Source organism: Rattus norvegicus, chromosome 17 (genome assembly GCF_021556685.1).
Source record: "Rattus norvegicus strain SHRSP/BbbUtx chromosome 17, alternate assembly SHRSP_T2T, whole genome shotgun sequence".
In the NCBI taxonomy this organism is placed as follows: domain Eukaryota; kingdom Metazoa; phylum Chordata; class Mammalia; order Rodentia; family Muridae; genus Rattus; species Rattus norvegicus.
The window spans coordinates 79794924-79822405 of record NC_141550.1 but is presented as its reverse complement, the minus strand read 5'-3'; the positions used below and the strand labels follow the sequence as shown (position 1 = coordinate 79822405).

At 45.2% G+C, this 27482-nt stretch overlaps 1 protein-coding gene across 4 annotated transcripts in view; it reads right to left on the bottom strand.

Moving 5' to 3' along the window:
* The window catches only part of Camk1d (calcium/calmodulin-dependent protein kinase ID), a 423369-nt gene that overhangs the window by 10936 nt on the left and 384951 nt on the right, over positions 1-27482 (bottom strand). The window contains exons 9-11 of one of the 4 annotated variants that reach the window (XM_087590782.1): positions 19790-19877; positions 17991-18065; positions 9890-15458 (exon numbers count right to left, since the gene is read on the bottom strand). The exons of 1 other annotated variant lie outside the window; for it this stretch is intronic. In XM_087590782.1, the coding sequence (XP_087446908.1) occupies positions 15366-15458; positions 17991-18065; positions 19790-19877 (256 nt within the window). In that variant the 3' untranslated portion in view covers positions 9890-15365. 4 annotated transcript variants of the gene reach the window in all.

The following is a 27482-nucleotide window of genomic DNA, read 5'->3' as shown; positions in this document are numbered from 1 at the left end:
AAAAAAAAAACCGAGGAAATTCCAAGCTCTTTGGAGTAATTTAGCCAAGAGGAAACACCACATTAGTCTGTATGTGGAGGTTTCTATTCCATTGAGAATTTTAAGAAATTTAAGTTTCTATTCAAAGTTTAAATAGAAACCTTAGGCTCAATATTTACCTATTCAGAGAATAGGTTCTTTCTGAGGGAATTGTTCATATGTCGATTGCATCATATATGTTTATTATCTTAGTTAAGGTTTCTATCGCTGTGAGAAAAGGCTGTGACCCAAAAGCAAGTTGTGGAGAAAAGGGTTTGTTTGGCTGTTACTTCCACAGCGCTGTTCATCGTTAAAGGACATTGAGACAAGAATTCACACAGGGCAGGATCCTGGAGGCAGGAGCTGATGCAGAGGCCATGGAGGGATGCTGCCTACTGGCTTCCTTCCCCTGGCTTGCTCAGCCTGCCCTCTTAGAAAACACAGGACCACCCGCCCAGTGATGGCACCACCCACAATGGACTGGGCCATCCCACATTAATAACTAAGAAAATGCCTTACAGCTGGATTTTATGAGGCATTCTCCCCAAGTTTCTTCCTTTCAGATAACTCTAGCTTGTGAGACTAACCAGCACATTTCTGTAACATAACTTAGAGACCTCCACGGTAAGAAATGCAGAAAAGAATGATGGGAGAAAAGAAAGCATGTAATTGGGTTTGTAATCCCTGAGGGTTATAGTCCACCAGCAGAAACAGTTGAGACGTTGCATCCCAAACCCAGAGAAGAAATTTTAACATCTCAAAGCCTACTCAGATATCCTTCCCAAACAGGTCTACCGACTGGGGACCAAGCCTATGAGCCTATGTCTGAAGAGGTGGCTTGCCCTCAATTAAACCATCACAGGCGGGAAGGAAACACCAGTGATGGGTTCTGCTTCCAGCCTTTCAAATGTTCAGATGGCACTGGCTTGCATCCGCATTTATTAGCACTCTCAAAACACACTCCACTTAGGTCTGCATATTTTTACACTATAGCCCTTTCAGTTAAAACAAAGGATTTAGATAATTAGACTTGGGGTCATGCTTTCAAGTTGCTTTGTAATGAAATTTACAACCAAAACTAAAAGGATAAAAAAAAAAAAAAAGAACCCTTCAATTTGTAAAAAGGTGGAAGTTTTGTCTCTGGGGAACACTTTCTCCCCTCAATCTTATCATTTTAATTTACATTGTATATGTTTTATTACTAACCAGTAGAGCAGTGCACCTCTATAATATTCAATTATCTGTATATTTGGAGCAGGGTCAAAATCTTTTTATCATCAGGGTTCATTATCAAACTTGTTTGGACACTTGTTCCTCTTTCAGAAGCCCTGGGTCTGGGTCCTAGCACCTTCATTGTGGCTTACAACCGTCAGAAACTCCAGTTCTACAGGGTCCAGTGCCCTCTTCTGGTCTCCGTGGGTGTAGACATACATGTGGTACATGCACACACCTCCAGGCAAAACACTCATACAAGTTAAAAAAAAAAAATACTGTTTAGAGACCAGTGGACTAGATTAATGATCTCTTGCTGCCTTTTGTCAACAAGTGGACAAGAAAAGCCCCGGTTTTGCTGTAATTTAAAGCCAGTGTCAAGCTCTCCCAAATTCCCTGAGCCTGAGTCACGTTTGTTAATGTTCACATTTGAGCTTGTTACTTTAACACAGACTTGGAAAGAAATAGCAGGAAATGTGCACTTCATGGTGACTCAAACAATCTACCCCCCTGTGCTTCTGTGCTCTGGGCTGGGATCCAAACCCTGAAACTCACAGGTTCAACTGAAAACTTTCCATATTACTCAGGATTTGAACAGCTTACACCTGACTTGAGAACACCACTCTTCCCTGCCCCCCTTTTTTTTCCCTCCAGGCAAAGGCAAACATCCTTGATTGGGACCCAATGGCATTTGACTGGCACTTGAGCTGTGTGTGAGACCTGAAGAGCTTTAAAGAACTGAACTGAAAGATGCCCTAGGGGTCTCCTTGTCAAGCACATCTTCATGTAAGTGGGAAACAGAAAGACAAAGATTGGAAAAAAATCATCCAGGATCATGGGGTTTGCTTGTGGCACACCAGGGACCAGGACTATGGAGTCCTTTGGGCTCCAAGACCCTCTTTCAGTGGCTGAGGTGCAGGGAGGCACCATGAGAAATTTGGAGATTTTGGCTGCTGATGAGGCAGGACTAGATAATGTCTGGCCACCCACTGATCCCAGACAGTATTTAAACAGAAGTCTCCAATGCTCCAGTGCACACTGACTTGGGCTTCTGTATGGGATGCAGCGTGAAAGATTTATGGGATCACCGATGCTGGAAAATTGCTTCAAAGGGCCATGCCTCTGGAGACTGAGAAGCTTACTTAATGCTTTCCCAGACTGAGGTCTTTGTACTGGGTGGCAGGCTTGAAAATCTAGCTCTTTTAATGGCACCAAACATGCTGACAGATACTGAAGGACTAAAAGATCTGAAATGAGAGCGGGTAGGGCATGCCGTAAACTCACAGGAAGTGTGTGTGTGTACTCATGCATGACAAGTGAGTGTATTTGTGCACGGCAGCCTGAGCGGTGTATGTCTGTGTGCACATGTGCATGAGCATGAGTCTCTGTGTGTGCATTTGTATGTGTGTTTGGGTGTGCATGTGTGTGCACATGTGTGTCTGAGTACACATGTACATTGTTCTTTGCTGTATATATCTTTAGTACTTGGAGCAGCACCTGCTGTATAAGTCATGAATGAGACTTGTCTGCTGTGTAAGTCATGAATGGCTATCACATTCCTAGTCTAGATTTGTATACTTGGACTCTGGCATTTCCAGGCAGACGCCCTGTCTTGCAGCTCAAGTTGGAGTGAGGAATCATCTGCCGTAGACCCACCAGGGCTGCTTTGAAAATTACCAGAGAGCCTGATTTTCCTGGCTTGGACTTAGAATTTTCTGCTTGCTCTCTCAGTGACTTGGCTTCGTGGTCAGGCATGAGAAGGATCAGCAGAGCCTCCCTAGATCTGGTCCAGGGAGCAGCAGCGAATGTGGGACCATGAAAGGTATCGTGATCCCCCATTGAGCTAAGGCTAGAAGCCCTGGAGACCCTGAAGGGATGGTAGGAGCTTTGCCTGCTCCTAGGCACCAGGCCCCTGTCACTAGACACAGTCCCCCATAGATTTGTGGCCATCAGTCACATAATGGCAATGCCCCAAGCCCACCACATGTAGATGAGGAAAAGGACATGGACTGGTCAGGAAGGCTCAAGACAGATCTCTGTGCTAATGAGATACATAGAGGCCAGCCATAACTGCTACCAACCTCAAGCAGGCCTGGGGACCCCTGAGCCAGTAGCTTTTTTAGCTACGCAGGCGTTTTAGTCTCTGTCCAGCCGGTCACCCACTGTCTTTTTACCTGGATCCCAGAAGATGCAGTGAGAGACAAACATAACTGCTCTCAGAAGCACAGCCAAGGGAGCAGGCGCTCCTCTGGGAAGTCCTTAACAAGGCCTACCTCTTGCATGCTTTTGTTCTCCTTGGAGGGGTAGGTGATAAGCACCTTGAGGCAGGTAACCACAGAGGCCAGCTTGCTTCCCACGTTTATGGAAGCTGGTTTTGTTAGAGGGGTAGCTGCTGGCCTCTTCCGCATGATTAGAGCCACACTGAACCTGAGGCTCAGAATCTCAAGTGTGCTTGATTTCAATCAGTCCTCTGCTGATACAAACAGCCTGCCCAGCAAGAGACAGAGGTTTGGATTCTACGTACGGGAGTTCAAATCCAGTGCCGTACTTGGTGATGGGTGGTTGATACCCAACTACTTGGGAGGCTGGGGCAGGAGGATAGCATTTTCAAGTTCAGCCATTTAAAGAGTGAGTTTAAAGACAGCCTGGGTAACTCAACGAGATCCCAACTCCAAGTAAGCAGAGGGCTAGGACATAGCTGTATATAGACTACTTGCTTACCCAGTGAGATCCTAGAGCCAGTTCCCAGGATTTCAAAGAAAGAAAAGACAGGGAGGAGGAGGAGGAAGAGGAGGAGGAGGAGGAGGAAGAGGAAGAGGAAGAGGAAGAGGAAGAGGAAGAGGAGAAGGATGTAATGCTGAAGCAAAGAAAAAAGGTGTAGCTGGTCTTTTGCTACTTTGTGGATTCTTCCTTTTCCCAATCCTTTATCACACTGCCCCCCAACATTTTACCCATTATTACTAGGTGGGAGAGAAAGAAGAGTAGAGGGGGAGAGAGATAGAGAACATTGAATCTTCTCTCTCTCTCTCTTCCTCCTCCTCCTCCCCTCCTCCTCCTCTTCCTCCTTCTCCTCCTCTTCCTCCTCCTCCTCCCCTCCTCCTCCTCTTCCTCCTTCTCCTCCTCTTCCTTCTCTTCCTCCCCCTCCTCCCCTTCTCTCCCTCCTCTTCCTTCTCTCCTCCTCCTCTTCTTCCTCCTCCTCCCCCTCCCCCTCCTCCCCCTCCCCCTCCTCTCCCTCCTCCTCTTCCCCCTCCTCCTCTTCCTCCTCCTCCTTTTCCTCCTCCCCCTCCTCCTCCTCCTCCTTCTCTTCCTCCCCCTCCTCCTCCCTCTCCTCCCCCTCCTCCCCCTCCTCCTCCTTCGAGTAGGACCAATAGCAAACAGCAACTAAGTACCCTGAATGATCACCAACCCTGCCTATGGGGCTCTAGCATTTTTATTCTCTCTGAAATATTCCCAGAATTATCTGCAGCTAGCAAAACCATGCCTTTGCAGAGTACGAGGCAAATCATAGTCAGCCGCTGTGGGCAATCAGAAGCAGCTCCACACCTGGGATTAAAACACAAAAGACATATTCTTATAATATTTGTGTTTATAAACAAAACCTCCAGAATTGTCACTACAGGAAAGATAATGGGGGAGGCTAGGGAGATGGCTCAGAGGTTAAGAGAATGCACTGTTCTTACAGAGGACTGAGTTTGGGTCTCAGCATCCACACCCTGAGGCTCACACTGTGTGTAACTCCAGCTCAAGGAATCAGGCGCCCTCTTCTCACAACTGCCTGTAACTTCAACTCAAAGGAATCACACAGAGAGACACATAATACACACACACACACACACACACACACACATCACACACACACACACACACACACACACACACACATGCACACACACACAAAACGACTTAAAAGAAGAAAGGAAGGGGCTGGAATGATGGCTCCATGGTGAAGTGCATTTACTGTTCCCACAGAGAGTCTGAATCAATTTCCAGCACCCTCATGGCAGATCACAGCCACCTGTAACTGCATCTCTTAGGGGTCTGATTCCGTCTTCTGGCTTTCAAGGGGACTTCATGCTCATGATGCAAATGAACACACAAAATACAAATAGATAAATCTTAAGAAGGAAGGAGGGATTAAAGAAGGGGAGAGAGAGAGAGAGAGAGAGAGAGAGAGAGAGAGGGAGAGGGAGAGGGAGAGGGAGAGAGAGAGAGAGAGAGAGAGAGAGAGAGAGAGAGAGAGAGAGGGAGAGGAAGGGAAAACAGGAAGGCAGGCAGGCTATGGGTAAGAGGAAGAAACAAAGAGGAGGGATTTGGACAGGCATTAACCTATGGATTAAAGAGTGCTTTTTCCTGGCCCATGAAGTCTTCCCGACAGGAGTCCGAGTTGCCCACACAACCACCTTAAGAAGATGAGCTCATATGCAGTGCAGTTCCTCTCAGGAGAGCCTAGCCCCTCCCCCAAATGCAAAGCCGCACACAGTTAGGTTATAAGTACATGTGGCTGTCTATGAGGAGTTGTTGGATAATCAGGTGAGGGTCAGCGACCTCATGCCCTCTTTATATGAGGGAATGCTAATGGTCCAGCCCAGGTGTGCTGACCTGTAAGCACACACATTGATTTTTGTAATGATGGGATTGTTCTGAACTGAATGCAGCCTGGTGCTGACAACAGAAAGAGGCCCTCGAATATAGTAGGTGCTCAGAACTGTTGAATGTGTAGACAAATGAATGCCAGCTAGGGTAGAATTTATCCACAAAGTGCTGAGGGAGCCCTGGAGAGGAAATAAGTCAGGTAGGATTGTGGGTTCTGAGAGTTCCTTTGTCTAATCTTGCAGCTCTCTAGATGCCCAAGTGAAAGGCTGGTCTCCTTGGGTTTAGTGCCTGTAAAATGAGACAAGGAGGCCTGGCTATTTTTTGAGCATTGTGACATTGAATGGGAGTCGAAAGGTGTTTTTCTGTGTATACCAGCTCCTTGGTGATAGCCTTGTGATGGTTAATGCCTTTTTTAACTCTCACATATTGAACAAAAGAGGCTAGGTGACTCCAACCTGCCCCTGCCCCAGAACTGGGCTGAATTCAGAGTTGTCTCCAACTGTACAAATATGGTAAGAGTTCCTATTGGTCCATAGCTTACCTATGGCCTAATGTGCCAAGGTCTGCTAGGCCTGCTCAAGCCAGTACCTTGTCTCAAATCAAGGCACATGCACTGTAAAGACTAGAAATCAGTCTTCTTTTGTTGGAAGACATTGTGTGATCCATTAATCTCTCTCCTCTTGCTCCCTGTCTCTGTCTCTCTGTGCCTGTCTTTTTCTGCCTCTCTCTGTGTCTCTGTCTCTCTCACTCTGTCTCTCTCTTTTTCTCACTCTCATGCTAGGCACTGCAATCCTTGGTGCCCCCACAAGTTTTGCAAGTATGTGGGAACTGAAGTTCTCAGGGGCAAATCAGGTGAATCTATGCTAGAAATTCTACAAGTTCCATTGACTGATATTCGGTGATTGGGAAGAGTTGGAATGTTTCACTGCCCAAATTATCATGGGTAAACTTTAGCCCCCTTAATAGCTATTTATTGCCAATTCCGTGTTTGGCATGACATCTATCATTATGTCTACTGGAATGCACAAAAATGTCCCTACTTCCACCAACCTAAAGCCCAAGAATGTCATCAAAATAGCACCTGAGGTATAGCACAGGTTTTTTGCTTTGCTATAACTCATTGGCCTGATGATTCTACTAATTATTTTTTTATTTTCAGTGCCTGGATTTATAAATTTGTTCTGTTATGAACTTCACGAAACTGTTACCACATTAGAACATGGTATTTGGAGTAAACTAAATCTGTGTTCCTGGTCCTGGTCATGTATGTATGTATGCATCTAGTATGTATGTATGTATGTATGTATGTATGTATGTATGTATATTTGGCTCTAGGGGAAAACTATCTCCTATTCACCTTGAGACATGAGACTTGTTTCTGTGTCAAAATACATAAGAAGATGGGGCTTGGCACATTCCTGCTAGATACTGTTGGAGATCTCTGGGCAGACAAAGTATATTCATCACACATGAAGAGTGTCATAGCCCAGCAAAAATGGTTCAAAAATGGTCTCATCTTGGTTCAGTGGGTAAAAGTGCTTGCCACCGAACTTGATGACCAGAGTTTGATCCCTATGCCTCGTATGATAAAAGATTAAATGGCTGCTGAAAGATGTCCCCAGAACTCCACAAACAGCATGGCATTGCACATGGTGATTTGCTCCATAGATTCATCAATCATTGTCCCCATGGGGAGCAGAGAAAGCTGGGAGGCGTTGGGAGCACACCACTTGTACCCATTTCTTGTTGTAATAACATGGATCCTTCGGTGTGGACAATCCTGTCTACTCCGTGGGAGATTTTGGTTCACTTCTTGGGATTGTTTTTAAAATCAGCTTTAAATACACTTTTATCATATAAGAATTCACAGGCCTGAAATTCACCCACCTGAAATTCACCTGAAGGCAAACCAAACAAAGAAATTTGGTGTGAATTTCCATCTGAGCTGAACCTCTCTGGAGTCGCAGGGAGCGAGCATGGCTGTGGAGGATAGAGGCACTGGGTTGCTGGACAACAAGTCTGGAGTGAAGCCACAGGAGATTGAGCTTGAACATCTCTGCTCTAAAGGCTAAATAAACACTGGCCATTCATTGCAGTCAGTTGTATATTTCTATACATTCCCTGAACTAGATTTTCATGAACAGTGGTTCATGAGTTCTATCTTTAAAAGTCTTTGGGCTGTTGAGATGGTTCAATGGGTAAAAGTGCTTGCACCAAGCTTGATGCACACACACCCATGTGGTAGGAGTGAAGGGGCTTCTGCAAGATGTCTGGTGACTTTCACACATGGCATAGCTTTGTGCATGCATATGAATTTGTGTGCCACACAAATACGTAATAAATAAGTGTAGTACTTTTTAAAGTCTTTCAAAAATAGTATACTCTTCATGCCTTTAATCTCAGGGCTAAGAATGTAGATGCAGGTAGATATTTGAGTTTGAGGCCAGCCAGTCTACAGAGCGAATTCCAGGACTTTGAACGCTACATAGTGAGATCTTGCACCAAACAACAGCCAACCAAATGAAACAATGGCACTAGTAGAAAACGGTACATCAAATTTTTCTTGTCCCATAAAGTTTTTCTTTCTTTTTTTTTTCTTTTCTTTTTTTTTCGGAGCTGGGGACCGGACCCAGGGCCTTGTGCTTGCTAGGCAAGCGCTCTACCACTGAGCTAAATCCCCAAACCCCCATAAAATTTTTCTTGTCTCACCAGCTAGTCACTCACGGAGGTCCCTTTACTTGTATGTATCTTTTCATCAGGGCCAGAGGAAACAGGAACAAACTGGAAAGGGCCACATAGTGGTACATCTCTTTGTCTTCTCAGTTCAGAGTTTTATTCTCACTAAGGCTGTAGAATCCTTGTGGGTGTGTAGGACAATTTTAATTGTGCATTTTTTTTAAATTAAGGATTTATTTTATGTGCAGTGTTTTTGCTCGCATGTATGTTTGTGTACCATGTGTGCATGCCTGGCACTTGCAGAAGCCAGACAAGGGTGTTGGATCCCTTGGAATTAGAATAAGAGATGGCCTTGCACTGTCACGTGGGTGTTGAGAACAAAACTACCTCTTAGACTTTGAACCATCTATCCAGTCCCATGATTCTATATCGTTATAAAAACATGATCAATTCATTGTTCTCCCTCTCTTGGATTACAGCAGTGGTTCCCAACCCTCCTAATGTTGTGACCCATTCATACAGTTCCTCATGTTGTGGTGACCCCACACATACAACTATTTTGTTGCTACTTCATAACTGTAACTTGGCTACTCTTCTAAATCTTAATGAAAATATCCGATATGCAGGATATGTGACATGTGACTCATCTGAAAGGGTCATTCAATCCCCAAAGGATTTCGACCCACAGGTCAAGAACTGCTGGATTAGATGAATTGCCTGATGTCATATCTGATTGCCACATTATATGTGATGGACATGAAATCATTTTTCTCTCCATACCCTTTTCTAAAACACAAGACACTGCTACCCCTAATAAAACAGCCATCAGCCAACTTTTGGTTGGGACAAAAGACTTCCTTTGGGCATTCACTGGTAACAAGCTAGGCTGAGGATGTAAAAAGAATGTGGGCAGATGGCCAAGCCACCCTCCACTCAGAAGGACTTTCTAGAAGTCAACTTTGACTTGTCTACCAAACACTTTATGATCACGTAATTGATATGACCTGAGTTTCTAGACTCCCCTCCAGCCAGCTTCTACAGCAACAAGAGAAAGAGGGGAGCTTTCTCGTGTAGCTAGCATTGGACCTGGCAACCCATCCATCCATTCCATGACCACTTCCTTCTGATTGCTTCTTGGGCAGGTGATGGGAAACATCTAGATAATCTCACAAGCTCCAGGCTCTCAACCCGGACTCTTTCCCTTAAACAGCAAGGACTGGAGACATAGCTCAGAAGTACAGGGACTGCTTAACGTGTGCAAGATCCTAAGTTCCAACCATGCCACTGTCAATCAATCAACGACCAAACTCCAGCGTGTATGTGTTGAAAGAGAGAGAGAAATGTTGAAATGCAAGATCCTACTCACGATAGAGGAAACAGATAACCTACATCCAAAGGTGATTAATTCTCTTTATTGGAGGAAAACAAGAAGTCATCAATCTCATTATCATTATGATAGAAATTGATATGTATACATGATTGTCAAGGCAGAGAATCATTTGTTACATAGACCCATGAACAATTTTGCAGTGCCGCAAACCTATGGGGGTTTAAACTTCTTGCAGAGTTTATTACATGCATGGGATAAATGCACAGTTTCCCTTCTTTTATTTTTTATTTTTTCAATTTTGGATAAGCATGTTTTTAATTGAAAAAAAAAATACCCAAACCAATTGCAAGCCTGGTAATGAGTGGGGCCAATCTTGGACTTGATGGAAACTGTTGGGAAAACATGCCCGTCATTGGGAGAGAGCTGAATGGAGGTCAATTATAGAATGGATAAATAGCCACGGAAGCCAATTTAGACATTATTCCAATGGATGTTCTGGGCAGAGTATTACCTTTGGTGTCTTCTCACCTGAATGTGGGCTAAGATAAGTGTTCTCTGAAACATACAGCCCTGTCATCCAAACTGAAGATGCTGCTCTAATACTCGACAGAGTCGTACAATGCCCTGAAATGGCCAAGTGTCTGTCAAGGAGAGCCGCAGCTTCTGTAGTGTGGGACAAACATCTGAGATGATGTTTTAGTCCCCTTTTCCCCTCTGGAGAGCCTGACTACCAGGTCTACCCCAGGGTGTTGTCTTCCAAAGTACAGGGTTATCCAGGAGGGTCCCAGAATCCTGAATCTATCCAAAGGAAGATTTTCTTTTTTCCTATTGAGAAGAGAGTTAACTAGTGTTCGGAACTTTTGAGTGATGACTTTGACCAAAGCCTCAAACATGTCTCTCATTTTCTGTTTTTCCCATCCATAAGGAAAATAAAATCACCTATAAGCAACATAGTTTGGTAAATCATCAGAGGGCATAGTAATTAGATGACAAATTCCCCAGAGACAGGAAAAAAAAAAAGGTTAAGAATGGGCACAAAGAGTGCAGAAGCAGCTTTAGTACAGGGGGCGGGGTGTCGATGCAATAGTTTGTCCCTTTGGCTTAGAAAAATACAGACACAGAGAAGCCATTGCACAGTTTGCTTTGTCCACAAAACCAGACTCGGCAGCCACATGCTGAACTGAATATTTGGCTTCCGAATGCATAGCCTTTGGGTTTGCAAAAGTAGAACCTCTAAAGCCACAAGCTGAGCTGCTCCCACTGGAGTTTTCAGGGACGTCTATGCAGGGCTAAGTGCTCCCTGATGATTATGAAGATTTTGCTGGGAGAAGGCAGGCCAGGCTGTGACCAGCATGCAGGGCCATCTTCACAGTGGGGCTAGGCTCCTGTGCACACACCAGAGCTGCAGACAGACGTTCATGCACCGAGACCACCAAGAAGAGAACTGGTAGATGGGATGTGGCCTTTCTTCCTCTTCTTCCTCCTTTAGACTTGCCTGCCTCCCAGAGTTGAAGATTTCAAACTACCTGGCCTGCACACAAATTTTTGTGGGGTCACCAGGAAGTAAGTTGGCCTTTTGAAATCTACTTCTCTAGCTTAGCTTGAAAAACAAAACAAAGAAACCAAGCAAGCAAGCAAATCACCTCAAAACGTTCAATTCTGAAAAAAATCAAAGGATTTGGAATACCTTTTCTGCCTGCAGCCCCACCCTAGGGCCAGGAAACCCACTAAAGAGCAGTAGACTACGTACAGATATATATACATTGGTTTTTTTAATTTTGGAAACAAACTGAACAGTGTTTGGTCTGGAATGTGTGTGGTTAAAGAAAAGGCAAATTGTTGGAGTGTGAGAAGGGATGAGGACCTAGCGCTGATTTTGTAGGACATGCAAGAGGGGGGGCCCCCATCTCACTTGCTGGAAGTGGTTGTGCAATCCTGGAGAACTTGATCTCTGGTTGTGAGAAATGGAAGGGACTGACCTTCACCCATCCTCACTCCACTTCTCATGGTCCAGAAAAACCCAGCATGGCACCTTCACAAATCCTGCAAGGCAGAGAGGCTCTGACTCCAGGTCTCCTGCCTGCAGCCTGGAGTAGTGGCACTTGTTTGGATTCCTCAGTGTGAAAAGTCTGAGTAGGCCAAAGGGTTATGATACTTAGGGCTCTAAAATCCCCAGTCATTTCCACTGGGTGGCCTTTTCTTGCTGTCTAAACATGTTTAAACATGCTCAAAACCCATCAAACCCAGGAGCTCTGACCATATCAAGTTTTACATCCTACAGGAGGGGTCAAAACTCTCAAGAGAGGACCAACTCATTTCTTTTCCTGTGTCCATGTTGCTCTTGGCCTATAGTATAATGGCCAATTCTCTCTGCCATTGATTGACAAGCTATCCAGTACTGAAGTATAGAAAAAAGCTTAAATAAGTAAACTGAATCTGGGATTCACTGAACCAAATGCTGTGTTTCCAGACACCACACTCAGAGAAACCTGAAGAGAGGAAGCGTCTCTAGACCATGAGTTGGTGTGCAAGTGGAGGTGGCTATTTTATTAAGGAGGAATCTGCAATGACGTTGGGCACAATTAAAGTGGTATGGCTGGAGACTCAAGGTAGTGCTTGAGAAGTGACCTAGGATCAAGGTGAAGGGCAGGAATCCATACCTTTTGGGTTGTTTAAATACCTTCTCCATAGTCCTTTTCTTTCACACAGAGATATGAATGCCAGCTGATCTTTTGGAGTCAGAGTCTCTTTGGGGTTAGAGGTAGTAGGAAGGGATAAAAACTTGCTAGGGCTTGTTACAAAGGCTACCCACAACACTGGGATTGCTGTCTCTGTCACTGGAGTCTCCATGTCCTCAAAGATTCTGTGGCATTCCCTGCCCCTCCAGCCTCTGCCTCTGTTGCTTCCTAACCCCAGCATGAAGTTCCAAACTCTAGAGATCCCTTGCTTTAGAATGAGAAGCTATTGGCTCTGTTGGGGCTGAGTGAGAGCTTCCATTCACTGTTGGTTTTGGATGAGTATTAGCTGCTCTTTCTGCCTCAAGTATAGGTGAAGGGCAGGAAGGCGGGGATAAGGACTATTCTGGAAGTATTTCAATATTTCATAGCTAAGTGAGGATATACATATACCTAGAAAACGTGAAAAGGTAATATAATGGAGGTGGTGGGGAGAGCCTGGTATTAGAAAAATAGTCTGCGAGGGGACCTGTGTGGACGCTGGCAAACACAGTGGGACATTTATTCATTCCACTGGTAGTGCAATTCTCAGCTTATGTCACTGGAATCTGAGAAGGGCAAGGGAGCTGAGACTTTGTTACCCACCTTTCTAGGTCTTAAGACTAAGTCCATTCTATGTTCTCATTTATTATTATATAGTACTACCACGATGTGGCAGTGAAACTTTATCTTTCTGCCACAATGACCTTCTCAGAATAGAAGACTCTCCCTAGCGGCACTTATTTTCACCTTTCTTAAAACAGTAGGAAACGATGTCATGCACGGGCTTCCCGATGGCATGTTCAACCTTGCCTACCACTGGGCTGGCACTAGCTATCACTGTCTTACACTAGTTCATGGAGACCTGATGTGTCAAGGTTGAACCAAGCATGGTTGATTGCAAGGTAGACACCTTTACCAGGGCTTACTCTTTACCTGTTCTGTATTTATTTGATATAAGGGAGAACAGGGTAGACCAGATGTCTGAGTTTGAAACTGCTCTTATATATCTTGCACCGTGTCCTTTGTGGAGCTGGAGTTGCCTGCCTGGTGACAATGTGTGTGTGTGTGTGTGTGTGTGTGTGTGTGTGTGTGTGTGTGTGTGCACTGGAGAGGGCTGGGGGCAAAGTGTAGGGGTGACAAGAATGACTTACTTGTCCAGCAGGAATTTCTATGGCTGGCAAGTTCATAAGAAGGGCATGAGTAAAACAGCCTGGGAGGACAGCCCCTGAGCCAGGAGGGAGACATATCACAGCCCGTCTTGGCAGACTATAGCTGACTGCAGATGAGGCTCAGGCTTTAGACAGACATGAGAGCTGAAGGGGAATATTAGAAAAACTGGCATTCGAACCATTTGCCTTGGTCTCTGAGAGCCTCCTTGGAGAATGTTTGCCCTGGGCTATGAGCTATGCTTGCTCTTCCTGCCTATGTAGCCTCTGTGCAGTTCAACGACATGCACTGGTTTTCACAGGGCATTCCTGATTTTAGCCTTCAAGTTCCACATCCTGGAAAATCCTCCAGTCCTTGTTACAATCAGGACACCCAACAGCCTGACTACCACAGGTACTGTGAGTTTCAGATTCTTCTGACGTAAGTGAAGGCTTGGGTACCAGCTGGATTTTGCTGAGTCAGCCATCTCTGAGATGGGCAATATTCTGCTCTCTTGGTGTGTTTTTCCTTTCCACTTAAAACAAAAGGTTTCTTTTTGAGGCCATTTCTGTCCCCTCTCTTGGGTAATGCTCATGAGAGAACAGGGTAAAAATGTGTATGTGTGTGGCGGGGAGTGTGTGGTATAGGCCATTTGAAGGGTACTATTAGAAATGAATTTAAAAAATTAAAACAGATAGAGATTCGTCTTAAAAGTGCATAGCTGAGATCAGAGTTTCATCCATCATCCCCCATGAGAATTGAGGGCTGTGTGTGGTTCATTTATAAAACAAGATGGCAGTCCGTCCCTTCTGCAAGGGAGGCTCCTAAATCTTGGCACTGTGGGGATCCCGTTCCTGGAGCGCAGTTCACCTGTGGAGTTCAGGGTGCAGGAAACAAGCTTCTATCTTCTGTGGTTAGTAAACAGTTCTCAGGGGAAGCTGCCTGTAAGGTTTTCTGCAGGGTCCCTGCCAAAAGCCACCTGGCGAGAAGCCAGCCCAGCGCGCAGCTGCTGGGGTGACCTCTGGAGGAAGGGACTGGGAGCGAAGGAACACAAGTAATGTGCACTCTTAGCCGCAGACACAGACTCTTGATCCTCTTAGAATTTTTAAAAAATACCTTTTAACCCTTCTGGGAGGGGAAAACAACCTCGTAAATGTTAACGTAAAACCACCATTAAAGAGTAAATGATAGAGATCACGTGACTAACAGAGATCAAAAAGACACATCTCAAAAGCAAAGGAATTCCTAATGCACGACATTTACCAATACTTAAATAATCCAGTTGAAACCTTGATTTTTTTTCCATGAAAAAATACACCCTAGACGGCTGCCTACACTGAGAGAGCGGAAGTGGTGGAGTTGGGGGAGGGGAGCAAGAAGGTCCATTCAGTTAGAGCTTTGCAAGATTCGTATATACAGCACCAGATCTCCTGTGATGTCAGCTCCCCTTGAGTCAGTCAGTACAGTTAGTGAGAAATGAACACATCAGAATTGCAGTATAAAATATGGCCATAAAAAAACTTCTGTCTTCCAGTCCTATGCAGGCGCACCATGCAGGGTGGGTGGGGTTTCTGATGCTGGAGCTGCTCCGGCCAGGGGCTTCTCCTTCCCCGGCCCCGCCCCCTGGGTTCCACCTCCAGAGCCGGGTCACTTGCTTCCAGTGTGCCCTGTTGTCACAGTGGTGGGCCTGGGTCTCCTCTCAGCTCCGACTCCTGCGACCCCCGACGAAGAAGAAAGGAAACTACAGAGCGTGGAAGGTGCCAGACCTGCCAGGATAGCAAACAAGAATGAATTTCACGCTCCCCTTTCCCAGGAAGAGGCTCAAGTGTGCTGGGCTATGGGGATGAAACTTTGTATCTAATTGCTAGGTGGGCGTTGTACTCTCTCTACCCTCCACCCCTGAGCTATACAGCCAGATCCTAAACTTTCATTACCCCATAGGTAAGTCTCTGCCATGTGTTGGATTGGCTTATTCTCTGGTCCAAGTTTTGGGTCCTTTTTCTCATTATAATTATAATTGCTTTGTATTTGAAGGCAATGTACTGTGTCCGCCATGACACATGATATCTGTGGCCCCATTTATTGAACACTTCTTATATACTCTTTGCTGTACAGTAGGACAGCAAACCACTATCTACATACTAGGCACTGGGCTGGGTGTGGATTATATAGCATCATTATTAGATCTTTCTTTTCTCTATTTTTTTTTCATTATTTTAATTTGTGTCCATATATGTCATGCTTGTGAGTATGTATTAACACATATGTGTATGTGTATGTTGGGGCCAGAGGTCAGAGGTCAATCTCAGATAGATATCTTCAGCCACACTACACCTGGTCTTTCTGTTTGTTTTTGAGACAGTTTAATGAGTCGGTTAGGCTGCCCAGCAAGCCCTGGGACCGCACTCCCTGTGCTGGGATTAGGTACTCACACTGTGCCTGGCTGTTTTGTACGACTCTGGGTCGGTGGGTGACAAAGCACTTTCCCAGCTGAGAAGAACGGATTATTTCTTACACAGCTCCATGAATTGGTCATTTTTAGAATGAAGGAAAAAAGATCTGTACCCCCTTCAGGTCCAAATTTATATTCCAGGAAGCATTTTGTCTCATGGTCTCTGAAATGAGGATGCATATGACTTCCATAAAATCTCCCCAAAGGCTCATGTTAGACAGTTGGGGCCTGTAGTTGTATGGTTAGTAGATCGTAAGTGGGGCATTCATCGGATGGTGGAGCCACTGATGGGTTCAAAATTGAATTGACTATTGGGATGTGTGACCTAGCTGAGGGGAGAGGGTCACTGAAGGACATAACATTCTCCTAGATCCCTGCCCTCCTCTTTCCTTGCTGTCACGAGGCAACTCTGGACAGTAAGAACTGAAACGGTGAGCCAACAGTTCTCGTTATCCTGCAGGATGTCTCTCTCGGGTGTTTTGTCAGGCTAGCAGAAAACTGACTCACAAAGCCATTGCAGTGTGCGTCAGACATTGTACAGCTTTGGGAAGTATACTTGGACACCGAGAGAACCATAAGATAAAGTGTTAAAGCAAGAGCCACTGAGGATGCCATCGTATGGACCTTTAAAGGCACGGATAGTCAGCTGTGATATCCCTTTCGGTCAAGGGTGATGAGAAGGCTCTGAGCTAACAAGTATGGGTTGAGGATTTAGCTCAATGGTAGAGCGCTTGCCTAGCAACCGCAAGGTCCTGGGTTCGGTCCCCAGCTCCGAAAGAAAGAAAAAAAAAAAAAAAGCAAGTACAAGCAATGTGGAGGTATGCAATTGTGTCAGAGAAGCTCATGGGGGAAGCTTTGAGAAAAATTTAAGAACTGTGCATAAATGAAGAATGGATAGCAAGATTAGGAGAGCTCCTTTTAGGGAGGAGGAGGAGGATGCTGGGAATCAAATCCTGGGCCTTCTTAACTTTGTTTCCTCTTAGGTAAATACTCTACCACTAGATGACATCATAACCTTATATTTCTGAGATGGTTTTACTGGCTGGGCTTGAACTTGGAATCCGTCATCTTCAGAGTGCTAGGATTACTGTTGTGTGCTACGATACTCAGCCATGGGATGGCTCTTTAGCCAAGAGGGGAACCCTTTTGCTAAGTCAAAGAGGAAGGTGCATGATGCCCTTGGGTTGGGTTGGTGGTGGAGGTTGATGGGAACCTTTAAGGCAATGGTTTTGACGTAGAGAAGAATCATGGTCTAGTGGGAGGTTACATGTAAAGGTGGGGAGTGGAGAGAATTGCAGTGAGAGTATGCCTTCGAGGATGCCGGATCCTTTGCAAAGAGGAAGGGTAATGGAAGAGCATCCCTACTGCTTTTCCTGCTGTAACTTGGTGCATATAAATAAATTCAAATGCTCATCATCCATATAAACACAACAAAAGCAACAACAAAACCCAGACCGTAGAAATCAGTGCAACCAGGCCGTGAGGGCTCTACTATAGCCCTCCAGTTCATACCATACAGTTCAGAAGGTGACTGAACGATGAGGCAAATCAGGAAGGAGACAGACCAAGAAGTGCCCTGGCCTTATCTTTGGTGGTGTGGTACTTGTTATCTACAAATGGAAATGACATCACCTAGTGTGGGTATTAAATGCCGATGACCTGCTAAGGTTGCCATAGACATTAAATGGGTTAGGTTTATCAGAACGTGACGCGAGGCAAACCGTCGGTGCTCAGCTCTCTCCTGCCCAACCCGGACTCATCTCAAAAGCCCGCTGAAGAATTGCGGTTTTGCTACATACGCACAATCTTTTTGGCTGGCCAAACTGAGGTTGCTTGAGACACTTGCATTTGAGCTGTCCAGGCTGCTGCCGAGCTGTAGCCTCCGCATATGTCTCACGACGGCCGTGGCATTAAACGCTTGCTGGAAGGTAGGGAGAAGGACGAGAAGGTGGAGAGGAGGAGGAGAACAAATTACTTCAGCGGATTGGAAAACACTCTAAGATGGCTTGCTCTCGCTTATCCAGAGATCATAAACACTGCAGAGCTTCCCAGATGCTCGCAGGATGTGCTCAAAAGAAAATTTCTGTCATCCTTTTCAGACGTGCACAAATTTATTTAAATCTCTTTCCCATAAAAACACATCTTGGAGGTTAAAAATCCACTTGCCTCTGGCATAAACTTTTGGAACAATTTCAAAACAATAGTCTATGTAATTTGCAAAAAGGGACTTTTAGAACTAAAAGCACATATAATACTATATCTTAATGTGTACTATAAAAGTAAAGTCTATTTTTCTGCAATTGGTACCTTGTTTTTGTTTGTTTGTTTGTTTGTTTGTTTTTTGAGGCAGGGTTTCTCTGTGTAGCTCTGGCTGTCCTGGAACTTGCTCTGTAGACCAGGCTGGCCTTGAACTCACAGAGATGCACCTGACTCTGCCTCCCAACCACTGGGATTAAAGGTGTGCGCCACCGCTGTCCAGTAGTATCTTCTTTTCTTTTCATTTTGGCAGTACTAGGGACTGAATTTAGAGCCAAGCATATGCTATACAAACATACTACCAACTCTCTTTTCACTTTTGAACTATGTGAGGTTTTTATGATGCTGCCCAGGCTGGCCTTGAATTTGTAATCCTTCTGCCTCAGCCTCCTGAGTACCTGGAATTACAGGTCTGCACCACCAGGGCTGGCTCTATAATTGATGCTATTGCCCTAAGGCATTACTTCTGATAACAAATTAAGTTAAGGGAATTTAATTTTATTTTTTTCCTTTGTGAACCAGTGTCTCATCGTTCAGTCCTAGCCGACCTGGAATTTTACTTTGCAGGCTAGGCTGGTCAAACTCACAGTGATCAGCCTTTCTCACCCTCCTGAGTGCTGGCTTTAAAGGCGTGTACTATTGTGCTTGGCTCAACAGAACTCATTTTGTTTCTGTTGGCGCACACGGCAAGCCAGCCAGCTTTTAATGACTGATGCCGATTAGAATACAGTTTCGGCATTCAGTACATGATTTTGAAGTTACAATGGTTAGAATTCATCATTTTTTTTAAACCAGGAAACACTGATGAGCTCAGCCCTGGTCTTGTGTGTCCTTTTCTTTCATCACTTTAATAAAAGGTGATTATTCAAGGTGCCAGCAACGTAAGGGAGACAGGAGAACCATGCTGTCTAAGGGATAGCAAACAGGTAAGCTCGCACACGGTTGCTCTCTTTGAGCCACAGACGGGAAATGCTTTACCCTTCCCTACTCTGTGCAACATTCCATCTTGATCAAGAATCACTAAGATTTATGTTGCTGGAGAGGTGGCTCAGTGGTTAGGAGCACTGGCTACTCTGCCAGAGGACCCGGGTTCCATTCCCAGCACCTGCATGGTAGCTCACAACTGTGAATACAGACATGCACGCAGGCAAAAATACCACACATATACAACAAAATAATTTTTAAAGTGTTTGGAAGGTAAATTTAAATTAGCAAAACTCATCAAGTCATGTCCTGGGGATTTCCACCTACCATCCCCACCCCTACCCCGACCCCCGCCATGGGTCACTTAGAAGCACAACATGCACAAATTGGAGAATCACCTCCTCCAGAGTGGTTTAAACTCCCCGAGAATTTGACAAACATGAGATAGGCACACCGAGGACTTACTCTCCATTTGCTCTTTGCGAAATTCTTCCGGATCTGGGCGCTGACAGATTCGTGAATGTTTTTGCTGAGGGCTGTGTCACCAGCGATCCTGAAACACAAGCAAAGAGACCTTTTCAAAAGGGCTCCTTAGGCTTGGCCACAGGGTTCCAGGCTGCTGTTTTGGGAAGCTTCATCCCATTCCAGGGAAGCTGAGACCCATGGAGGGTGGCTGGTGGCTACCCTTCTAGGCCGTTTAGATTCCAAGGTAAATTGTTCTTAAGTCCATGCACGCCCCAAAGCCCAAGTCCTACAGTACCTTCTGCCTTCTACTCCTTTCCCAGGATCCTCCAGTGCCCTCTTGGTCCCTCCCTACCTGTCTCATGGTTTTCCTCTGTGAGCTGAGACCCTGCAACATGAGACTCCACGACAGCTTGGGAACCTGAGCTCATGTCCCTTGGGTTCCCTCTTCCCTCGTTACCAGTATAAGCCCTTCAGGGCTTCTTCTCTCAGCTCTGACATTTGCTCCATAGCTGGCCCTGGCTTCCAGTGTCCTTGTAGACTCCTAACATACTGCCACCTCCAGTGACTTTAGCTCAGCTTGGCTCATGTTCTAGAGAGTTCCTATGGAACAGGCACTTGGCTTATTGGGACCAAGTCTCATTCTGCATAGCCTTTCGTTCCCTAGAGAATTGTAGGTTGATGTCATTATGCAGGGGAAGGCAGACAGGATAAAACGAGGCCTGTCATTGGACGAGAAGGAAGGGAGGCAGGAGTAGGTTTTAGCAGGCAAGGAGATGACGAGAGAGAAGGGGGCAGGGAGAAGGAGCTAAGAGAACACGGCGGCAGATGTTAAGAGTCTTCTCTGCGCATAGTTACAGGTTGTTACGACTATTTTTAAGGGATGGCTGTGTACAGAATTTTGTGCTGTCTAGATGGGCAAGTTATATCTGATCAATTGGATCAGAGGATATTGTGTGCTATGTTCTTTCATGTGGCAATTTAATTGAGTTCTGGAGAGTGTATAGTGATGGGACACATCAGGCCCACCACAGAACTGGGATGTATATGACCGGCGTGGTAACAACCTGCCAAGGGAGCTATGAGTGAGGACAGGGTGGCCTGGCAGGGTGCCGCGCTAGAATGGCTCACAGACCAACCACCCAGGTCAGAGGGAGCCCGGGAGAGAGAGTGCAGTACACGGAGGAACAGGACACATGCCTTTTTTACTTTTACTGCAACATAGAATTGCCCATAGTCCAGAAATTAGACTAAGTCTGTGTCAGGCTAATATCCCGGCTCAAAGCAGCCTCCTCCTGCATCCCTCTCTACTCAGAAGGGCTCAAAGGATGCTCAGAGATGGACTGAAATGAACCACGTTTCTACTTTGAGCATCTCCCAGTTGCTTCCCTTCCCCAGGGACACATCAGTGAAACAGAAACAGCATCTGTGAGTGAGCAAATGCAAAAACAAAACAAAACAAAACAAAACAAAAAAGCCCCGAGAACAAGCAGGTTCTGGGTCCTTGAGGCATCTTAACAAAGCTTTCATTCTTTCAGCGCTCATAGGGATGCTTCCTCCTGTACTCTGTGTGTGTGTGTGTGTGTGTGTGTGTGTGTGTATGTGTGTATGTGTGTGAGTGTGTGTATGTAGGTGTGTGTAAGTGTGTGTATGTGTGTGAGTGTGTGTGTATGTGTGTGTGAGTGTGTGTATGTATGTGAGTGTGTATGTATGTGTGTGAGTGTGTGTATATGTATGTGAGTGTGTGTGTATGTGTATGTGAGTGTATGAGTGTGTGTATGTATGTGTGTATGAGTGTATATGTGTGTAGGTGTGTATGAGTGTATATGTGTGTATGTGTGTGTATGTATGTATATGTGTGTGTATATGAGTGTGTGTATGTATGTGTGTGTATGTGTATGTGTGTATGTGTACGTGTGTATATATGTGTGAGTGTGTGTGTATGTGTGTGTTTTTGTGTGTATGTGTGTATGTGTGTGTATGTGTGTGTATGTCTATGTGTATATGTATATGTATGTGTGTATGTGTACATGTATGTATATATGTGTGAGTGTGTGTGTATGTGTGTGTTTTTGTGTGTATGTGTGTGTATGTCTATGTGTATAAGTATGTGTATGTGTGTATGTGTGTGTACACACACACATGTATGTGGAGGCCAGAGGTTAACCTTGAGTAGAATTTCTTAGGGGCTTTTTAGGTTTTTGTTTTCAAAGACAATGTCTCTTACTTCATTCTTGGGCTCATCAATTAGGCTACACTAGTGGGCCACCAAGCCCAGAGACCTTCCTGTCTCTTTCTGCAGCAGTGGCATTTCAGCATATACCACTATGTCTGCCAGGTCCTCGTGCTTGAGCAACAAGCACTTTCTGAGCTGAGATATTTCCGTCAGCGTCCTCCTCTACCATTTTTAACAGTTCTGGTCTCAGAGAGTGATGTTAATTCCAGCGAATCAGTGGCCATCCTTTTTCTTGGAAACAACTGGGCCAAAATGATAGGAGGTAGACTGAGTACTTCTGCAGGCCAGAGCTGGCTCCAAACTCAAACAGCCTGGGGAAGTGGGGGTGGAGGTGACTCAAAGACTTGACTGCCACATGCTTCTCAGTAGCCTGGTCCCCAACACCCTGAGTCCGGGTCTGCTGCCTGTGTACTGCTTCTCATGCCTCCTGGGTGGGTTATCACAGGCCAAGATGTGAGGACAGTGCTAACTCCGTGTTATTTTAGGGCTGTTTTTTGCTCACTTCCCATGGCCTTCCGCTGTGCTGTGTATGGGACAGAATCTAGCTGACAGCAGGTGGCTCAGTGGTCCTGCTAGGCAGTCTTCAAAGTGCTGAAGTCTAAGTGTGCCATTTGCTATCTGGACAGCCATGGCTATGCAAGGGGAGAGTCTCGCAGTGTTGGAGGATTCTTCGGGTCAGTCATTAGGAGTTTGTTGGGGCTTCTCTTTTCTATGTTGGGCAAGAATGACCTCTTTGTAACAATAAGTCCTAATAAAAACCACAGGGTTTGATGAATGCTCTAGTATTTCTAGTTTTACGTTAGAATGCTCCATTGTTTCTTATCGTTTCTGATATTTCTCTTCTGACTCTCCTCTATTTTGGAACCCAGTGCTTTTCCAACATCATTTTATACTTCGATGATTATTTTATAATCTTTCAAAGTCAACATTTTTCAAAATCCAGCTCCAAATCAGGGCCTACTATTCATAAGCAGTTAGGCCCTATTTGTTCACACCACTCATTGGTATTAGGCAAAGTAACTCCTCCATAGAGAGAACAATCACTTTGTGTGCGGGCGTGTGTGCACATGTACACGGAAGCCAGAAGCCAACGCACCTGTCTTCTTGACTTTCTATCTCAGTTTTTGAAACAACGTCTTTCATCTCTGGGATGTTCCTGTCTTCACTTCCCCAGCACCCAGATTATAGGCAGGTAAAGACCTGACAGAGATTTATAGTGTTGAGGGATTGAACTCAAGCCTCATGCGGCTGAGTGTGTGTATGTGTGTGTGTGTGTGTGTGTGTGTGAGTGTGTGTGAGTGTGTGTATGTGAGTGTGTGTGAGTGTGTGTGACTGTGTGAGTGTGTGTGACTGTGTGTGTGAGTGTGTGTGTGACTGTGTGAGTGTGTGTGTATGTGAGAGTGTGTTAGTGTGTGAGAGTGTATGAATGTGTGTGAGTGTGTGTATGTGAGTGTGTGTGAGTGTGTGTTTGAGTGTGTGAGTGTGTGTATGTGAGTGTGAGTGTATGTGACTATGTGAGTGTGTGTGAGTGTGTGAGTGTGTGAGAGTGTGTGAATGTGTGTGAGTGTGTGTGAGTGTGTGTGTGTGTGTTTCAGACACGTTTCCTCTCTCTGGTTCTGCCACTTGGTCAAACTGGGTTTGGTGATATCTGGTGTACTTCCCAACCATAGTTTCTTGGACTACTTTCCAATTCCCATGCCCAAGAAGAATTAACGGATCTGGGAATCTTTACAGAAAGATGGAGTCTCAATCAATATTCAGGGGTATGATGGTTAATTTTATGCCAACTTGGTTGAAATAGGTCACCCTAATATTTGAACATATGCTAGTTTCTATGCTCTGGTGAAAACATTTCTTAGATGATATTAGTAGCCTTTAATTAATTATATCACACTGGCGGGCCTTATCCATCAGCCGTAGGGATCAATTAGGGGGAAAAAGCAAAAGAGTCTGTCTTAAGATTCTAGCTGTTGCATTTACTGCTCCCTGGGTCTCTCCGCACAGTTTGGATTTCCTAGACCCCGCAATTATACAAACAATTGTCTTAATCCCTTAAAATAAACATCTCTCAGGCTGGTTGCCTTAATTTGCTTGCCAATCAAGCCAGAGATAAACATTCAGGGCAATCTGACCCGGAAAAGAACTTCACAAGTGCTGTTGCGAAACAGAGGTGAACTCCTATCCTATCGTTTGCCAGTTCCTGCACTCTGGCCACCATGGGCAGCATGCATGTTCCTTATAAGGTACCAGCAGGGAAAGAGGTGAAACCCCAAATGGGAGTAGGCTTAGAAATAGCTGGTAAATGGCACAGACTAGCTTCCTCAAGAGCCACTTTAGCAAGAGCCCTATTCTGTCTGGAGTGGCCTGTTCTGAGGTCCCAAGGGCTCTCCTCACCCTGGGTGGCTCAGCTAAGAGAGACGAACAAGCTGGAATAACATGAAGCTGGGAGTAAGGAGTGTGTCAGGAGCAAGGCTTTGAGAGCACAAAGCTGATAGGGCTCCACTGCAGGCAGCCCCCATCTCCCGCCGGCTCCCAGCTGGACATGCTCATTTTCCTTTGCCTGCCTGGCTAATTTTACCTTGTGGAGACAAGCACCGCACTAATGCAGGCAAATATGGGTCTTGGGTGATGCCTGTGTCATTATTTCCTGCTGTCTGGCTTCCTGAGAATTTGAAGTATACAGTAAAGGTGGGAGACCTTGCCACAAGCCTTCTGATTAGGAGACCCCGGGTGGCACAGCTCCTGGGCTTCTAAGGATGACTTTAAATCTTTGGCCTTCACTTGACTTCTCTTCTTCAGTGTGTAGCTACCCTGGCTCTCCAAATCCCATCATGGCTGGCTCACCTTGCCCAAATCTGATTCATCTCATATAAGCCATACTCTCCTACTTCCCACTCCAAGCTCCTCTCATGGCTGCCTCCTCTCTCCTCTGCACCTTCCCACCCCACACCCAAGACCCTACCTTCCCTTCCCTGACCTTCTATCTTGTAACCAGATGGGGCTTTATGAATGTAAAACTATTCCACCTGGTGAAATGAGAATCATGTAGGAGGGTTACCATTTCTAGATCAGTCTAGGCAACTCAGAAAAGATCATGCGTCAATTAAAAAACAAACAAACAAACAAAAAAACCCCAACAGGTTAGGGATATAGTTTGGAGGTAGGTCACTTGCCTAGCACTTTGGAAACCCTAGGTTCACTTTTAAGTAGCAGAAAATCTAGAAAGCAATAGTAGCAGCAGCAACAAATATGTAAATGAAGATCTTATTACCTCGTCTAAACCACATCAAGACCCCATTGTCGTAAGGGCAATGTTAAATGTTATAGGACACCAATAAAAAGCTAAGAGTTCATATAGGTCACAGATATGTCAGGTGCTAGGTGGTCTTGTCTGTTACATGTACTATCTTAATTAGTCCCTTGAAAATCCCTCCAGGGTATGCATTATCATGTATGGTCTGGATTCTATGGGGGGGGTGGCTGAAGGGTTGAACGTTTAACTGCCCAGGTAGTAAGAGATGACACCAGGCCAGATCCCCACTAATCCTCACTCTTGCTCCTCAATTCATTTCCTGCCTGTCTCCTCTTACTCTACAATATCAAGGGACACCAAGTGCTGTGGTTCAATCCTGGACATTTGGTGTTTGGAAATATTCTGGGCCCAGTTTACTCATCTTGCTTGGAGCTCAACCCCATCCCATGGGCTGGCCAGCAACCACCTTCCAGTCAAAAACATAGCTTGAGGCCAGATCCAGTTGGGACAACTCTACTCTCCTGAAGTCCCAAGAAAGAGACGTTGGCTTGGTTTTTCCAAAAAGAGAGAAGACTAGCTTTTTCCATCGTGGTGAGGGAAGGAACTCAGGAGGCTTCACTCCTCCTTGAGGAGGAGGAGATATTTTCTTCAGTGGTGTATCCACTGGTAAGGTGCCCATGTAAATAACTCCTCATCCACAATTATGTAAGCAAACCTAACTAAACTTGTTCTCTCTCTCTCTCTCTCTCTCTCTCTCTCTCTCTCTCTCTCTCGCTCTCTCTCTCTCTCACATACACACACACACACACACAAGCACACATACATACACAAGCACACATACATACATAGGCATATACATACAAGCACACATGCATGCACTGTGTATGTGACAAGGCTGTAGAAAGGGAGCTAGTGTGAAGAAGACCAGAGGGAGAGGAGGGGACAAGGGCAGGTACTAGGGGTGAATATGATCAGAGTACATTATGCTCACATATGAAATGCCATGATGAATTACACATAATTAATATATTCTAACAAAGCCTTTGTTACAGAGCGGGAGAGTTGGTTCAGTAGTTAAGAGCACACATTGCTCCTGCAGAGGACCTGGGTTCGGTTCCCAGGTGGAATCATATCTGTCTGTAAATCCAGCTCCATGTGGATCTCATGTGAAAGTATACACGTATGCAGATCCACATGCATACATATAATAAAAACAACAAATCTTTTAAAAGTTTAAATACTTTTTTAAAGGGAGAGAGCAGACTTTAAGCTGTCTTCTACACTTTCTACAGAGGAGGGATATATTATTGGAGGAGCACGAGAAAGCCAGGCAGCTCTCTCCCTCTCTGTAAGATAATCTCAAAAGTCTGATGCCTTTAAAGGCCTATCATGTATGACATAAAGAAAAATTACTGTGTTGTCATCATATACATGGACCCACTATTCGAGGTTCCTAAGTGTCATCATATACATGGACCCAATATCTGAAGTTATTAAATGTCATCATATACATAGACCCACTGTCTGAGGTTCCTAAGTGTCATCATGTACATGGGCCCACTGTCTGAGGTTCCTAAGGGTCATCATATACATAGACCCACTGTCTGAGATTATTAAATGTCATCATATACATAGACCCACTATCTGATATTATTAAATGTCATCATATACATAGACCCACTGTCTGAGGTTACCAAGACACACCTCAGTGACATCCAATCAGAAATGTTCACCTTTCCTACCCTCTGCTGTTGTCCATCTTCTTCACACAATGGAGAGCATTCACCATGGAGTCTGACCTTTCTGCCTAGAGCCCAGGTTTTACCATTAGCTGGCTGTGGTCTTTACTCAGTTGCTATTTCCTTATCTCTGAAGTGAACAAAAAGCCTCCCTCCCAGGGTTATTGTAGAGGAAAAAAAAAAAGGAGGGAATACTTTAAAGCCATTCCCAGAGTTCTCAAAAGAGACTCAACAAAAGCAGAGCGGGAGTGTTGAATTAAAATGCTGTGAAACTGGGTTAGCTCTGTGCTTCTAAGTCGGTCCCCTGCAGAGGGTTAATGGCCTGGGGGAAGCACTGTGAGAGAGGATGGCCAAATACAGGACTACTCTCAAAGTGCTCCTTAGGAGACCTCCTGAATTAAGGTCCAGCTCCACTCTCCGTGTGTGAGGGTATGGATGAGTGTGTGCGGATGTGTATGTGCATGTGCA